This window comes from Marmota flaviventris, chromosome X (genome assembly GCF_047511675.1).
Source record: "Marmota flaviventris isolate mMarFla1 chromosome X, mMarFla1.hap1, whole genome shotgun sequence".
In the NCBI taxonomy this organism is placed as follows: Eukaryota; Metazoa; Chordata; class Mammalia; order Rodentia; family Sciuridae; genus Marmota; species Marmota flaviventris.
In genome coordinates, this window is record NC_092518.1 from 129,836,581 (window position 1) to 129,853,455 (window position 16,875).

Here is a 16,875-nt window from a genome sequence, read left to right on the forward strand (position 1 = left end):
GTATCTGAGGTGCAGATAGCAAAGATTTTTCTCCCACTATGTAGGTTCTCTATACATGTCCTTAATTATTTCCCTTGCTGTGAAGAAGCTTTTTAGTTTGATACATCCTATTTATGATATTACTTCTTGTGCTTTTGGAATCTTATTGAGGAAGTTTATTCCTGAGCTGATATGATGGAGATTTGGGCCTACTTTTTCTTCTAGTAGGCACAGGGTCTCTGGTCTAATGCCAAGGTCCTTACTCCACTTTGAGTTGAGTTTTGTGCATGGTGAGAGATAGGGAGTTAATTTCATTTGCCTACAAATGGATTTCCAGTACTCCCAGAACCATTTGTGGAAGAGGCTATCTTTTCTCCAATGTATGTTTTTGGCTCCTTTGTCTAGTGTGAGATAACTATATTTATGTGGGTTTGACTCTGTGTCTTCTATTCTGTTCCATAGGTTTTCAATTCTATTTTTGTGCCAATACCATGCTCTGTTTTTTTTAACTATAGCTCTGTAATATAATTTAAGGTCTGGTAATGTGATGCCTCCTGCATTACTTTTCTTGCTAAAGATGACTTTGGCAATTCTGGGCCTTTCATGTTTCCAAATACATTTCATGACTGCTTTCCTATTTCTATGAAGAATGTCATTGTAATTTTGATGAGAATTGCAGTATATCTTTATAGTGCTTTTGGTAGTATGGCCATTTTTACAATATTAATTCTGTCTATCCAAGATTTTATGGCAGATCTTTCCATCTTCTAAGGTCCTCTTCAATTTCTTTCTCTAGTGTTCTGTTGTTTGCATTGTAGAGGTCTTTCACCTCTTTTGTTAGATTGATTCCCAATTATTTTATTTTTTTGATGCTATTGTGAATGGAATAGTTTGCAGTTTGAAAGGGTGAATAGGTCATACACAGTGGTAACTTAGGATAGGTTGTTAGTTTGAAAAGGGACAAGAATAGAAGAATATAAACAGGAGAGAGAGAGAATGGAATTTAGTGGTCAGGAATAGAGAAATGAGAGGGAGACAAGTGAGATAGAGCAGTGATAAAGATGATACAAAACAAAATCAAAATAAGGAGTCATGAACCCTAACCCTCAAAATACAGAGCATGGGAAAATAACACCTTTGGAAAAAAACATAAAAAATTTATCAACAACAAAAAAAGAAAGAAAGAATAGAGAAAAATAAGGAGAGAGAAACAAATATTAAGATGTGTAGGAGTCCTTGAAGCAGTACACATTCAAATAAAAGAAGAATCCAATATGGAAGCCCAAAGTCAAAAAGCAAAACAGAACTACTGCCATAACAAAGAAGCCACAACAACAACAACAAAAGAAAAATAGTAGTGAAATGTTAATAAATTAAGGAATCATATCTACTATGGTGGACAAAACAGTCAGTGAGTATATGTGTTCACTGACTGTGCCCACCTGGTTTGCATTTTGTTTTTTATTCTTGAGGTATGATCTAAGCTTGTAAGTATGAGCCATGGATTGTATAGGCACTTATTTTTTGCATGTTCCATAATTTTTTAGGAAAACTTAGCATTTTTAATATAAGGTGTTAACTCTGGAAATCAGAGTCATATTATTTCCCCTCCCCAGGACTTATTTTTGCTTGCTTCCTCTGGGTCATAGTTTTTCAATTTTTTAGTGACTTTTCTAAACCAATTTTATAAAATATGTACTGTTTGTCATGTGTGGATACTGACCTTCTTGCTTTATTTACTTTGTAGTTATACCTAATGAATGATTCAACAGATATCCTTAAAGTGTGGATTTAAAAAAATTCCAGTCTCTCAAGATGGAGTGTGTGTGTGTGTGTGTGTGTGTGTATGTGTATATGTGTGTGTGTTGGGTCACACCATGCCACAAAATCTGACCTAGTCTATAGTCTTCATTTCTAGTCAATAAGAGTTTTTCATGAGCACAGCAATACCTTAAACATTAGTTTAGTATCATTATGGTTAATCATCTTACTTTGTCACAATAGCAGAGTTTCATGAATGGCAATTTTATACTGGTTACCCCAGGGCAAGCTTGGGAGCATCACGATTGTAAGAGTCATACTTTGCCATGGTGTATCAGCTTTCTTCTGAGAACTAGAAAACATTTCACAAATGGTAATTAGGCTTCCTGACAACCACTGAGAAGTAGATATTATTATATGAGCTGGTTTTAAGGATGAGTAACCTGGATCAAGCATTCAACTGTGGAAGCATAAACATTCTGTCCCATAAATTTTGATCCAGCTCCTGTACCTATCCTCCAAATTGTGTCTAGTATCTAGCCCTGAGGAGGATCCCAGTGAACACTGAAATACAGAAGGGGAACTAAAGCACAGAGAGGTTTGTATAACATGCCCTGGGCCACCTAGCTCGTGGAGATGAAGGAGCAAAGATACAACTTGAGTCCAGCCAGAACTGTAGGCCCCCTGTCAGGGGCCAGCGTGGCCAGCAGGCACCAAGAGGGAGATGGCCTGTCAGTTCAGAAATGTGAATAAGAGGCATCATGGCTCTCTCAAGTGTTTCATAGATAGTGGCCAGGCAGACTGCACAATGTAGATGATAGTTTTGTTGAGGTCCCAGGTAATCCTAGAACTAAACTATTTTTTAAAATATTTTTTTAGTTGTTGATGGGCCTTTATTTTATTTATTGATTTGTGGTTCTGAAAATTGAACCCAGTGTCTCACACTTGCTAGGCAAACGCTCTGCCACTGAGCCACAACCCCAGCCCTAGAATTAAACTATTGCTCTGCAGACCCACAAACTTAATTCTGGCAGTTTCTCCAAAAGTGATAAAGCCCTGGAAGTTTCTAGAGCAGGCATGAGGACACTGACACACAAACATATTGTGAACCTCAATGTTTCTCACTATTTAGAGAAAATTTTCAGAGAAGCAAGTAGAGAAGGCTAGGATGATTTATATGATAATGGATTAGAGTGGGAGACATTACAAAGAACTCATATTTAACTTAATATATGTACAAGTGATTACAACTAGAACTATCAATGTCTATGAATATATACAGATATTTATACACACATATAATTTCTTGCTTTGTCAGCTAAGAGGATATAGAAGAAACAACATCCCAGAAGCAACGAGCACATCTACTGCCAAAATCTAGGATTCTATATCATTCTCCAATAAAAGGGATCAAGGCTCAGTGGAGAAATTACTAATTCTAGAATTGGGATAGGAAGTATGAAAAATGATCCAGGAATACCTTATACTGCTTAGAGTAAATAAGTGCTAATAAAACTTTTTAAAGTCACATTGACAGGTATATGAGAAAGGAATATAAAAACAGAGCTTGCAAAATGATCTGCAAGTGCCCAAACCTGGAGCAATTTGAAGAACAAAATACAAAGATGTTCTTGGTTTTAACAGAAAGTACAAAAATATCCATGAGTCAATACTGAGATAAATAAATGAAGACTTTAAATAGACAAATTTCCCATGGAGAAAAATTCCAACTAATTTCTGCTGATATGATTACTTCAAGAAAGAGAAGTGTGACTCCTTATCACTTACAGTGTGGGCCACATGTAATAACATTCTTCCAAGGAGGATAGTACAGAAAGGAAAGAGAAATAGTAATTTTATTGTGGAAAAACCTAACAAATGCTACCTTAGCCAGCTGGGCAAAGTCAACATCATCAGTAATAAGCCATGTTGCTGATATACACCCTTCATGTGATGCTATGAGAATGGCATTTCATCTCTGTGAACTTCTTCCTCCAAACCCACAACTCCAGTCTAACCATGAAGAAAGCATCAGATAGACCATCTGGGGGTTAATTCTCCAAAATGGCTTACTAGTAAGTACTCCTTAAAACTGTCAAGAGGATTAAAAAGAAGAAAATGGTACAAGCAAGAGGAGACTGAAGAGATACTAAAACTAGATGTGATGTTCTGGTTGCAATCCTGGGAGAAAGGAAACCCAAATAAATAGTGAGCTTTAGTTACCTACAAATAACTAATCAGTTTTAACAAATTTACCATTCTCATGTAAGAAAAAGTGGCACATAAAAACACTGTACCATCTTCACAAACACTTTTCAAAAAATTTAAAATACTAAAATAGAGTATATAGAAATTTTTAAAAACTGAAAAGGACCTAAAGAAATTTTGGAGTATTGTGGGTATGTTAAAAATATAGTAAATCAAAAACAATTGCACAGACTAGGAACTGAGAAATAAAGCATCCCTAAATTGTCGTCAGCCCTTTTTTCTCTCTTAAATCCTGCCTGTCTTGTACAGAAAATTTATTTCATATCAAAATCATCTACATAAACTGCTCATATTCTCCAGCTCCTCTACTGTTATTCTAGTGCATATTCAAAACCTGTTTTGCCTGTACTAGGACAGTAGCCCCCCACCTATGCTAGATGTAGATATGAGACCCCAACCCTTGCTCAAGAAGAATCTTACAACACCTGCCAATATTTGCTGCTACAGGAAGGCTGGGAAAAAACAGGCAGGAGGTCAACCCCTTGCCAAGGGACTGGAGCTCAGAGAGGGCTATAACCATTGCCAGTCAGAAACAGGGGCACTTGTCAGGGCAACAGTATCATGGCTGAGAATCCTTACAGCAGCCCCTCAGGAGGAAAACTGAGGAAATCCAGAGAACCTCAGGACCTTCCCATGATGGGCATGAGGAGGGTCCCATCTGCTCTGCTCTGTCCAGATGTTAGCATTAGCTCAGTCCCTAGGTGGTGTTTTTCCACACAGCAGTCTGATGCAATAGAAACTGGACACTGGAAATGTCCCCAGGAAAGGTAATGGGGGCCACTTTGGCCATCCTAGCTGTTACAATCTTGCCATCTCTAGCCTCACTGGACAAGCATTCTCCACACGTCATCATCCTCCAAGAACTGCCATGTAGTGCCCTATTCCCAGCAGTGTCCATGCTTACACCTGGAGTGCGTCGCAGGGGTCCTTTCCCAGGACCACCTAGCTCATGATGTGGCCCAGGGCCCCAGCTCACTTCCAGTCCCATTCTGCTCCTATGTCCCTCACCTGGCCAGTCCACAGATGTTCACATGGATCCAGTGGGGCCTCTTCCTCCTGCCTCTCCTGGGGCTGCTGATCCTCATCACCACCATCTGAGAACCCCAAAGCCCTCTCCTGCCCATCTCCTTTCCAAGTCCTAAATTGGGTCTGGGGAGTGTCCTAATGACCACTGCTCCATCTTCTACATGCAGCCTTAAGTCTGCACAAACTTCCTGCCTGGGAACACCATGGTCCTAGCTGGCTTTGTGGTGGCTGACAGAAGTACATTCTGCCCTACCTCTCTGGATCAAACCTCAGAAAGCAAGACCTCATAATCACTCAGGTAGGGTGATCAGTTCATCAAAGCTTGGTCATTATATGGAGGATCAGCTGAATAATAACTCATAATCATGGTGAGTTGTTACTCATGCACAGAATGATCATTATTTACCAACCATTAGGAGACTCACCAAAAGGCTGCATCATCTCCTGCCAGTTCTACCTAAAGTACAGTGTCTTAGAAACAGCAGGATGTATAATAAAGATAATTACATGTGATCATCAGGAGTGGGCCATTTACAGCTCAGTTGGTGTCTGTGAAGAGACAGGAAGGGAAAAACAACGTGCTGGGCTGACTGAGACTAAATAAAGAAGAGGATTGACAAAGTGCTACCCAAAAGAGGTGATGGGGATTCCAGAAGGAACCTGCAGCAAAGAAAATACTCAATCCCAACAGGGAAATTTGGCCTGCTATCTCTGATTCTGATGATATCACAGCTCTCAGGAGACTTATAGATGTGTCACAGGGGTACGAAGGGTGCAAGTAGCAAGAGGAAAGCATAACAGTCTGCATGTTGGGGGTGGTTCCTCCTTTGAAGATATCTGTCCCTGGGGCTGGGGATGTGGCTAAAGCGGTAGCGTGCTCGCCTGGCATGCGCAGGGCACTGGGTTTGATCCTCAGCACCACATAAAAGTAAAATAAAGAAGTTGTGTCCACCAAAAAATAAAAAATTAAAAAAGATATATGTCCCTTCCTAGGGCTTTATAGGCAGATTCTGGCTTCTCATATCTAAGAGAGTATGGTTGCATGACTTAAAGTCCATAGATATGGGGATAGAATGGTCTGTGTTCTGTGCTCATAGCTTGAGAATTTATCCTGGGTCCTGTAGCACCTTATGCAGAACTGTTCCTTAATTTAGGGGCAAACTGAGGTAACATGACCCTTCTAAAGACAAGCGAACTGGCAATGGACTGTCCCCATTTGGCCAGGAAGAAAAGAAAAAAGAGGTAAATGGATACGTGTATCTCCCATAAACTGTTATGTAGTAGGTGTTCAACAAAAAGCAACTAATACAGTTTGTTATAAAATCCTCTTCCTTTCTGAGAGGCGCCTCAGAAAGGGTTAGATACAACTGTAAATTCTCCAGTTTTTTCAAGCACCTGCATACTGTGTAACAGGTACTTTCAAATACAGGGTTATGTTTTATTTTCATTATAAATCTCAGCAGGGAGGTTTCCCTTTCTTTACTCAATAGCACTTTTCTGCAGTACCCATGTAAAGAACTCCAAAATCTCAGTACACTGATAATTTCTCTCCTATTTGATTCATGGTCAAAATCACAACTTGTGATTCTCTTGCTACTTTTATACTACCCAAACACCTAAGCAGATGCTTTAGGCACACTAAATGCCAGTATTTTCCTAAGGGCCAGATTCCTAACAAGAGCAGTTTGGTTAATTATTCTTTTTAAATTCAAGCTTACATGCCAAGGAAATATTTTCACCTTCTGGCAGACTCTGTAGATTTAAGAGCTCAGCCTCAGTAGGTGTTTGTTCCACAGTAGTTTCCATGATCTTTCCTCATTTATAGCTTATGAGGATGTCTTGTCTTTGACAACCAAGGTAAGATCATTCAGCTGTGTGTATTCAGTGGTCACTTTCAAATAAAACATCCCACTCAAATTATATAGGGTGGTTTTAAAAATCTTAACTTTACATGTCAAGAATGAGTAGATTATGTGCTAAATCATACTATCCTTGCCACCCACTTGTATACTCAGACAGGATGACCACATATCTGGAAGTCTCTGTCCCGAGCAAACATTTAAGTTGAAATGGCTGTTGTAATCAGAAAGGTCCCAGGATGAGCTATGGGGAAAACCAGGATAATTCTGCAAGGTATTGGTATGCTTTATGTTTCATGGGGAACAGTGACACGCTGAGTAACAGGCCAAGTTGCAGAGCTGGATAAAGGGTATAGAGTGGCCAGCCAGGAGAAGGGCATTTTTGTGTTGCAAAGTGCTGGAACTGGACAAATATGCCCACATCTTGGCTTACCTGGCTCTCAAGGAGTCAATCACTGGATATCCCCACATTATGTTTAATTCTGTCACCTTATTAGGACCACATTTACTACATCCCCCTCTCCTGCCCTGGATCCTTCTTTTTCTCATCAGAGATATTATGGAGTACTGAAAAATGAATTAATACACAGGTCCACCTCAGACTGAGGAAGTTAGAAGAGTGTGGGATATAGAAGATTTCAGAGCAACCTTATCATTCATTAGCCATATGATTTTAGGAATATTACTGAACAATATGAGGTTCAGGTTATTCATCTGTAAAATAGATTTGATATAGCACTGTGTGGAGGACTGTTGCAATGTAGGAAGTGTATGTAAACACCTGGCATATATTGAGTATTTAGTGATTGGTACCTATTTCTAGTACTATCAAGACCCTAGGTAGTACCACCATTCCCTCTGGTATTTTTTCCAGAATATCTGAGAGGACTTGCAGCTCAATATGAAATTGAATAGAAAATCAGTCAAAAATACTGTTCTGTAAACGTTTCCTCAATGATATATATTATATGATCAGATGGAACTCTTCCCTTCCTGAGTACAACTAACACAAAGCTCATAGAACTATATAGTCAGGACCAGCTCCATGCCAGATTCTGTTCCATCCAAACCATGATTTCCATTCATTCCATCGCCATGCAAAATCAACTGCTTGATTACAGTGGGTGGAATTACACTGGTACCCTAATTAAAACACCACTTTACTGCAGAGTCAGCTCTGGCTCTCCCAACCAAGCAGAGGAGGTCCTGGCCAGGGACTTCTAGGCCTCACTTCTTTAGACATTCAGTCTTCTCTCTCTACAGATCCTTGCAGTTGATGGTAACTGAGCACCAAGCTCTCCTGTTGTGTCCAACCACACAGCACCTCTCACACCTGCCCCAGGTGGAGATTCTGTTCTGCTTCATTCACCATCAAAGGGAACGACTCAGAGTAGTCTTCCATTCTCTCAGCCTTAAGACACACCATCTAAAGGTCTGGCCCTGGCCTCCATGCAGTGTCCTTCAAGTCCAGACCCGCAGAAGGCACTGCAGTTTCCCCAAGCCCCAAATTGCAAACTGCCTTGGCTGGCATAGGACATTGGCACTCGGCTGCTCTACACTGGAGGTCCACCTGCTCACCCTCCTTCATATGTTCCTTAGGTCTCTGGGGACACCTCACCGTCTTCCTGACATGGTTGCTGTATTAACATTCAAAGATGGGATTCAGTCTGGCTAAGCCTATTATCTGATTATTCCCACTACTCATTCTCTCTCTTTTAGAAGAGCAGAATTGCACGACTGTTCCATGAATCAATGAGGCAGTGAGGAGAGGGCCTTTTTATTAGCATATAGCTTCTCCTCCATTCTCCAATACACACAAGCAAATCCAGGTGCACACCAACTTTCTTAAGGATACAGGGAAGATAGGTAATAAGGGAAGGCGAGCATTCACCTTTGATTTCTCTATCATTTATTCATTCTTTTTCATGACCAAGTTCTTTTCCACGTCCAGAAATTATCTCTTACACTCCCATGTGATCTTTGCTCAGGTCCAAAAAATAAAGAAAGAATGAGATGCTAATTAATGAAACAAAAAGCAAAACACCAAAATCCTAAACTGTGTTCACAGCAATAAATGAATGAGTATGGTCTTCATAACATCCCATTCAGAAGTAAATTAAACTTTCAATCAACAGGAACATTTGAAAAATTCCATAGGAAACAAAGTTCAATTTCCAAGTCGCACAAATACAGAAGCATCAAAATGTTAGACGGCAAGATCTCTTCCACCTTCCATGGCCCCTCACTACTTAGAAAGGTGACTTCTCTCTTCCAACACAGATTGAAAAATGGGCCCTATCTCACATGGGGGTGTGGAAGCTTCGGGATGCGGCCCTGCCATGTTTCCTGGTCCTGGGCTGTCCCCTGGGCACTCTAGTGGCCCTGGCTACATTTGATACTTTGGCACACTCTGCCTCATCTTTCAAAGCCTTTTCATACAGGAAAGGGTAGGACCTAGGCTCACTCCCATGGACCTGGGCCCAGTACTCCAGGACTTTCATCTTGCTGGTTTCAGCACGTGCCCTTGGACCCCAAAGGAACTCATAGAAAGCAGGATCACTACCAGGTACCTGGCGATACTCCAAGTACTGTTCCTGCACCAAATCTTCAGTGATGAGCTTTCTAGGCTCCCCATAGATGAAGTGTTCCCTCCCAGCATGCACACCCATCATACTCAGTGCATTCCAGACAACCTCCTCAGTGGCATGGTCACCCTCCATGAAGATGATGCACAGAACCATTATCAGAAGGCCCGTCTTGGGCATGCTCTGATCATCGCCCACCAACCCAGCACAGGTGAGACCCAAAGCATTAACAATGGCATATGAGTGGCTAGAGGGGTCTACCTCCTTTACATGAATACCAAAGACCAGATGCATGTACTCAGAGGCTACACTGAAGATCACAGGGAAGTCATCCTGGTTATTTTTGATGACACTACTCAGCATTTCGGTCTTGGTGGTCAGCTCCTTCATTCGATACTTGAGAAGCAGGAACTGCACCAGGTCAGCCATCTTCTCATCCAGTGGGTTTTCCAACAAGGACCTATGGTGTTCCTGCTCCTGATAGGGGAATGAAACTTCCTCTTCTTGGCTGCTGGAGATTTCATTGGACTGGATAAATGAAGTGGGAGCCATGGTGACAGAGAAAGAGGAGAAACTCAAAGGAACCTGTGGAAAAATCAGTGGCCCAGGAGCAGGCACCTCCCTCTGGGTAGCTGGTATCAGAGGAAGGGAAGTGGAGGAGATACAGGCAGAGGAGGCCCCCTCCTCCTCAGGCCTGAGAACCTGCACACCAATGAGGCTTGGTGCCTCCCTTTGGGCCTTAGGTTTTCCTTCTTGCTTGCGGTGCTGGCGCTTCTGACCATGAGATGACGTGGCTTTCCTTGGGAACAGTAGTCAAGACGGTGGGCAGGAGACTGGTCCTGGGGGAGAGAGGGATCCAGTGAACTTAGGACTACACCCTTCTTGGTGATTACAATGGCCCACTACCAGTCATTTGTTTGGGTAGTGATCTAGGGCTAAGGAGGCACATGTCCTTCTGGTGGGCCTGACTCCTTGAGTAACTGAGGGAGGAAGTGAAACAGTTTCTCAGGATGATGCCAGCCTGCAGAGCACAAGGCCCCGGGGCTGACTTATACCCTGTGGAACTAGGTACTGTGGGTTGCCCTCTATTCTGCACATCACCATGACTCCCAGCACTGCCTGGGCCTCATCTGCTCTGTGACCTGAGGACATTGCTTCAAACCAAGACATTCACCTGCTGGTTTCCAGAGCTCTTATAATAGTCATTTCAGACTGCAAAAGCATTACTGGGCCCCCAACCCTGACAGGAGGGATGAGATGGACTCTGTGAGGCCCATACTGATCTGAGGTAGATGGTCCCCTTGTGCTCACTCTAGGTTCTCATTTTATCCTAGGCAATACCTGGACTCAAGCTCCCTTTTGAACTAAAGCAAACATTCTGAACAAATGTCCAACTCTGTGAGAAAAAAAGTCAGTGAGTGTTCTCACATCTGGACACACCTGCCCAAAGGTGACTATAAGAGCTGACCAAATTTAGGGGTTCCATTTATCTTGGCATGGATGACCTACTTGGTGCTCACCTTAATGAAAGTCAAGGTCTGTGATGGTCCTCTGATGACTGAAGGCACCTTCATTAAACCATATCCTATCACTGTGAAACACTTAGAAATGAAGTGAGGGGAGGCCAGTGGTCCCAGATTTTTCAGTGGTTGAAAAACAGGGCAGGTGGGGATTGGAGTCTTGTGTATTCATGTGTAGAGGTTTCCTATGCCCTCACCTTGACTCCTGGCTATGCCTGAGATCCTCCCTCTGCTGAAGTGAGTCCATGACCCTCTTAACAAATCTTTCCCCTTTCTGACACCAATGACACAGATAAGAAAGATATTTCAGCCTAAGAGCCCTGCCTGGGCTTCAATGTCTGACAGCAGGCACAGAGAAGATTTCTGAGGGGCACCTCTGTATTTTTGGCTAGGTATCCCCTTGATTCTCCCTCAGGGTCCTCACCTTAACTCTGGGAAAACATAACACCCCTCTGTCTGATAACAAGATGTGGTTCCCTGTGCCAATGTGATGCCATCCTGTCATATAACTTCTTTCAACTCCCTAAGAGCCTCACAACTCTCAGGAGAAATGATCAAATGTCATATCCCATCACCATTGTGTGGGTTCTAAAAGGTTGATGGCCAGGCCTGGGCCCTATGTATTCTGGTATGAGGATGGGGATCTACTCATGCCCAGGCTGGCTCTTCTTCATGCCCATCTTTAGAACAATACTCCCATCTCCCTAAAGACTCCCCAATCTTGTGCCCATGCTAGAAGTGACCATGCCACTTAGGGTCTCCCATAGTTGACCAAAGTTGAGAGGCAGACTATGCGGATTCCATGTTTCAGAGCTGGGGATGCTTTCAGTCCTTGTAAAGGGTCCATACCTTGGGTCTGGAAGTTCCTAGGATTCCTCCCTCTGATAATCTCATGTGGCTCCCTCTGCTGACCTGTCATCACCTTTGGATCAAGGTCCTTACCCACATATTATCTCCCAGCCAAACCATAAGGCAGAAATGAGAGGGAGTGAGACCTGAGATATTCAGAGACCCTGTCTGCCCCCACCAGCCTAATTATAGCCAGGTTCTGTGAAGTCCCTTCTTTTGGGAGGTATGGCATTCAGTCCCTGTCACCAAAGTTCCTCACCTTGATTCCCGGCAGATGCTGGAATCCTCCCTCTGCTGACCAGCTGTGGCTCCTCTGCCGTCCTGATGAACTCTCTCACACCAAGGCCTCACCTCCCTGATTTGGAGGAGACAGAAGTGAGGACAGCACATTTGGACACGGCTGCATGGAGTTTCCCCAAGTTAACAGACCAGCAGGTTCCAGGGGCCTCCTTTGTCTGGAGTGTCCTCAAGGTACTCATATTCACTCCTGACAGGGTCTGGGCCCTTTCCCCTCTGCTGACCTGTAGATGCATCTTGCAGGCCAAGGCCACCGTCTCTCTGAAGGCCCAGAGAAGGAAATGGGGGGTGGGTACAACCATTCCCAACAGCCCTGCATGGAGTTTTCCTGGGCTTCCAGTAAACATTCCCATGTCTCTAATCTGGGCTCTTATTTCGTCTTTCCAGAAGTCTCTGAGATTCCTCCCTCTGCTGACCCGGGAACACACACTTTAATCATGCTCACTCATCCCTGACACCCTGAAGGTGTGTCAGGCAGAAGGGAGGTGCACTGCCTCTGGCCACTCTGCCCAGGCCTCCCAGGGTTGATGTCAGGGTGGAGGTCCCCTTTGATCTGGAGTACAAGGCCCCCTCCTTCCTCCCTGAGTCCTCCCCTTGACTCCTGGCAGCAGCCCACTCCTCTCCTGAACTGAGTCCTCCTCCCTCAGATTCCAGAGTCAGAATGAAGGACAGGCTCAGTCTGAAAGCAGGGGCAGGACTAGGTGGTGCCCATTCTGTGTCCTAGGGCACTCAGTCCTCCCTCATTTCTAACCTTGACCACAAAGAGCCTCTCCTTCTACCATGTTCCTAAGCCCCCTAGATCCCCATCCTCTGCTGACCTAAGCATGCTCAGTGAGACCAAGACTCTGAATCCAAGGATTCCTTAAGGCTGACTGCAAGGGGATAGCACCTACCATCTGCACCCATATTCTGTAGGACTAAACACATAGGTAGATCAGTATAATTTTCTTGGAAGTACCCTTACTGAACTCAGGTGCACTCTATCCCCGAGCAACATCTCCATCCCTTTATATTGTATTTTTAATTTTTGAGACAGGGTCTAAGTTGTCCAGGCTGGCCTTGAACTTGCCATCCTCCAGTCTCACCCTCTCAAATAACTGGGATTCCAGGTGTGCACCCCCACCCCATCCAGACCTGTATAATTTGGGCATGCTTTAGTTTGGGTGGGACTTTTTCAGTTCATCCTGAGCATCTCACTTTTTCATTTTCTTTTTTTTTTGCATGCCTGGTAAGTTCTCTAACAGTGTGCTACACCCATAATTCAAACCTTGACCCTAACACAGCCCAAGCCCTGTCTGCTCCACCAAACTTCAGCATGGCCATCAACCTCTGTCTTATCCTCCAAATCAGAACTCAGAGGATGTCACAATGGGCTGAGTACCCAGTTCCTCCGAGGTTGGAGAGCAGGGGCATTCAGTGATTCTTTGGGCTTTCTCTGTGGTCCCCAGTGCTCCTCACTTTGGATCCTGCCAGAGCCTGGACCTCTGTTCTCTATGTACCTGTGTCTGCCCCCTCAGACCAAGTCTGTGGTTTCAGCATCCTATAGGGCAGCTAGGGAGGATGGATGGCCACAGATGCAGCCTAGATTGTTTAGGAACCCTCTTTCTGTAGTGTGACTTCAGCTGACCCTCAGCTCTCACCTTGACCCCCAACAGACCCCAGACCCTCTCCACTCTGGTGATTTGTAATCGCACGTTCTGTCATAGGAGATAACTCCTAGGGTCCCCTGCTGCCAAAGAGATCACCCTGGAATTATACCTATTTCCCATGGGGAGCAAGGCTGGCTACAGAGACAGCCTGGGTGGTTATGGGACAAACCTTCAGGGGTGAAGACACCTCACTACACCCTCAGCTCTCATCTTGACCTCTTATAAATACCAAACCCTATCTGCTCCTGGTCACCTTCTAGCAATGACTAACTTTTAGGGTCCCCCTTAGGGGTTCATGGAATTCTTCATTCTGGAGCACAAGACTGCCCACAGGGGAAGCCTAGATGGTTTGGGACCATCTATCTACTGTGTGGATTCCTCAGTCCACCCTAGCTCTTTGACCCTCAACAGACCCTAGACCCTGCTTGCCCTAGTGTCCTGGATTGAGTGACTCAAGGATTAGGTTTCTCAGGGTCCCCTTCAGTAGAAGGGGTCACCTTGGAATTCTGTCCTCTCACTTCTAACCCCACCCCCCTCACAGAGGTAGCCAGGTAATATTGGTGATAGTCTGCCTATGGTGTGGCTTTCTCAGTCCATGGGATGCTGGGAGTTAAAGCATACTACCATCTGCACCAATATGCAGCTATCACGTGATTCTGATCATTCCTAGACTGTATCTGCTCCCATTAAGTCTCAGACCAAGGCTATAACACCCAGGATCCCCTGTGTAGAAGGGATCACCATGGAATTCTATCCCCTTTGGCACAGGGCTGGACACAGGCAACCTAGGTGATCTGTGGACCCCCACTCCTGGTTGGGGACTCCTCATTCCACCTTCAGCTCTATCATTGACCCTTGACAGAGCCGAGGACCAGCCCCTCCCCGTATGCCTCAGCACTTGCTTTAACTCCTAGAGTCCTCTGTGGTGGAAAGGTTTGACCCAGAATTTTTACCACCCCCGGGGGAGGCAGAGCTAGCCACAGAGATTTCCAGGAAGACTAATGACAGTGGTCTATAGTGAGGCTTCTTCAGTTCACCTCAGCTCTCACTTAAACCTAGGATCCCTGATATTCCCCACTCTCATTACCTGTATCCCATGGCTCTAGTATCAGCTGTATCCCCCAGCATTACCTTGGGCAGCAGGTCACCCTGGAATTTTGCCCCTCACCTGGGAAGCAAGGCTGGAACCATAGGCAACTTAGTTGATGGTGTATGCTCCCCTCAGGGTGGGTCCTCCTCAGTCTACCCTCAGCTCTCACCATAACACCCAGAGTGCCCTTGCCCTCACTTAGCCAAAGGCTTTACCTCCCAGCATCCCATGCAACAGAAAGGGTTTCCTGGAATTTGGTCTACCTGAAATCAAGAAGGTCAGGCCAAAGTACTAGGGTGGGTTAGAACCCTCTCCTGGCTAGGTCTTCCTCACTCCATCCCACCTCTCAACTTGACACCCACAGTGGACAGGCCTTGTCCACTAACTCAGCCAAAGGTGTCATCTCCCAGCATCCCAAGAGTGAAAGGACTCCTTGGAATTCTGTTCCCCACCCCATGAAGAGCTGGCCAAGGTACTGGTTGGTTTAGGACCCGTGCCAAAAGTTGAGACTTTCTCAGTCCATGCCAACTCCTACCTTGACACACACAGTGCCCCAGCTCTCTAGGCCCGAAACAGTAAGGGCTTAAACTCCCAGCATCCCCTGCGACAGAGGGGGTTCCCTGGAATTTGGACCCCCAGAAACCGAGGTCTGGGGAAGGTACTACGGTGGTTTAGGAACCTCCTCCCAAGCTGATACTCTTCAGTCCATCCCACCTTTCACCTTAACACCCACAGTGCCCGGGGCCCTGTCCACTCACCCAGCCAATGGCAATAAATCCCAGGGTCCCCTGTGGTATAAGACACTAACAGGAATTCTGGCCACCCACCACGTGAGGGAAGGGCCAAGGGAATGGGGTGGTTTAGTACTCTTCACCCAGAGTGCAACATTCTTAGTCCACCCAAGCTCTGAAGGTGACACCCACAGTGCCCAGGGCTAAGATGGCTAACTCACATAATGGCTTTAACTTCCAGCATCCCTTCCACAGAATGGATTCCCTGGAATTCTGTCCCCCAACCTGTGAAGGACTGGTCAAAGTACTGAGGTGGTTTAGAAAACATCCCACAGGGTGGGACCTCCTCATTCCACCTCCTTTCACCTTGACACCTACAATGCCCGGGACCCTGTCCACAAGCTCAGCCAAGAGCTTTAAATCCCAGGGTCCCCTGTGGGAGAAGGGGTTCCCTGGAATTCTGTCTCCCACCCTGCGAAGGGCTGGCCAAGGTAGTTATGTTATTTAGGACCCTCCCGATGGGATGGACCCTTCTCAGTCCACCCCACCTCTCACCTTGACACCCACAGTGCTGGGGCCCTGTCTACCCACCAAGCCAATGGCTTTTAACTCCCAAAATAACCTGTCAAGAAGGGGTACCCTGGAATTCTGACCCCCACCCTGCCAAGGGCTGGTCAAGGTACTGGGGTGGCTTAGGACCTTCCCCACGGGGTGGAACCTCTTCAGTCCACCCCACCTCTCACCTTGACACCCAGAGTTTCCCGTCCTTTCCGCTCACTCAGCCAATGGCTTTAACTCCCAGCATCCCCTGCAACAGAAGGGGTTCCCTGGAATTCAGTCCCTCAGAACCCAAGAAGTTCTGGCCAAGGTACTGGGGTAGTTTAGGACATGCCCCTGGTTGGACCTCCTCAATCCATCCCAGGGCCCTGTCCGCTCCCCCAGCCAATGGCAAAAAATCCCAGCCTCCCTTGAGCTACAAGGCATGCACAGAAATTCTTTTCGCCAGTCCGTGAAAGACTGAAAGACAGGCCAAGGTACTGGAGTGGTTTAGGAACCACTGCCAGGGTGGGACCTCCTCAGGCCACCCCAGCTCCCACCTTGACTCACACCACCTGCTCTGTCACCCCAGGTCACAGCTTGTCACTCACATTGCCCTGCTCTGTCAACTCACTCAGCCAAGGACTTTAACTCCCAGCATCCCCCACATCTGGAAGGGGTACCCTGGTATAAGGGATCAAGATGGATGGGGCACCCTGGAATT

At 45.3% G+C, this 16,875-nt stretch overlaps 1 protein-coding gene across 1 annotated transcript in view; it reads right to left on the reverse strand.

Annotated features, from left to right (window-relative positions):
- Positions 1-9,193: 9,193 nt before the first annotated feature.
- Positions 9,194-16,875, reverse strand: part of LOC114107175 (melanoma-associated antigen 8-like) — a 34,692-nt gene continuing 27,010 nt past the window's right edge. Inside the window, exon 3 of the mRNA XM_071606101.1 lies at positions 9,194-10,277. Within this exon, the coding sequence (XP_071462202.1) occupies positions 9,194-10,277 (1,084 nt within the window). The remainder of the gene's footprint in view (positions 10,278-16,875) is intronic.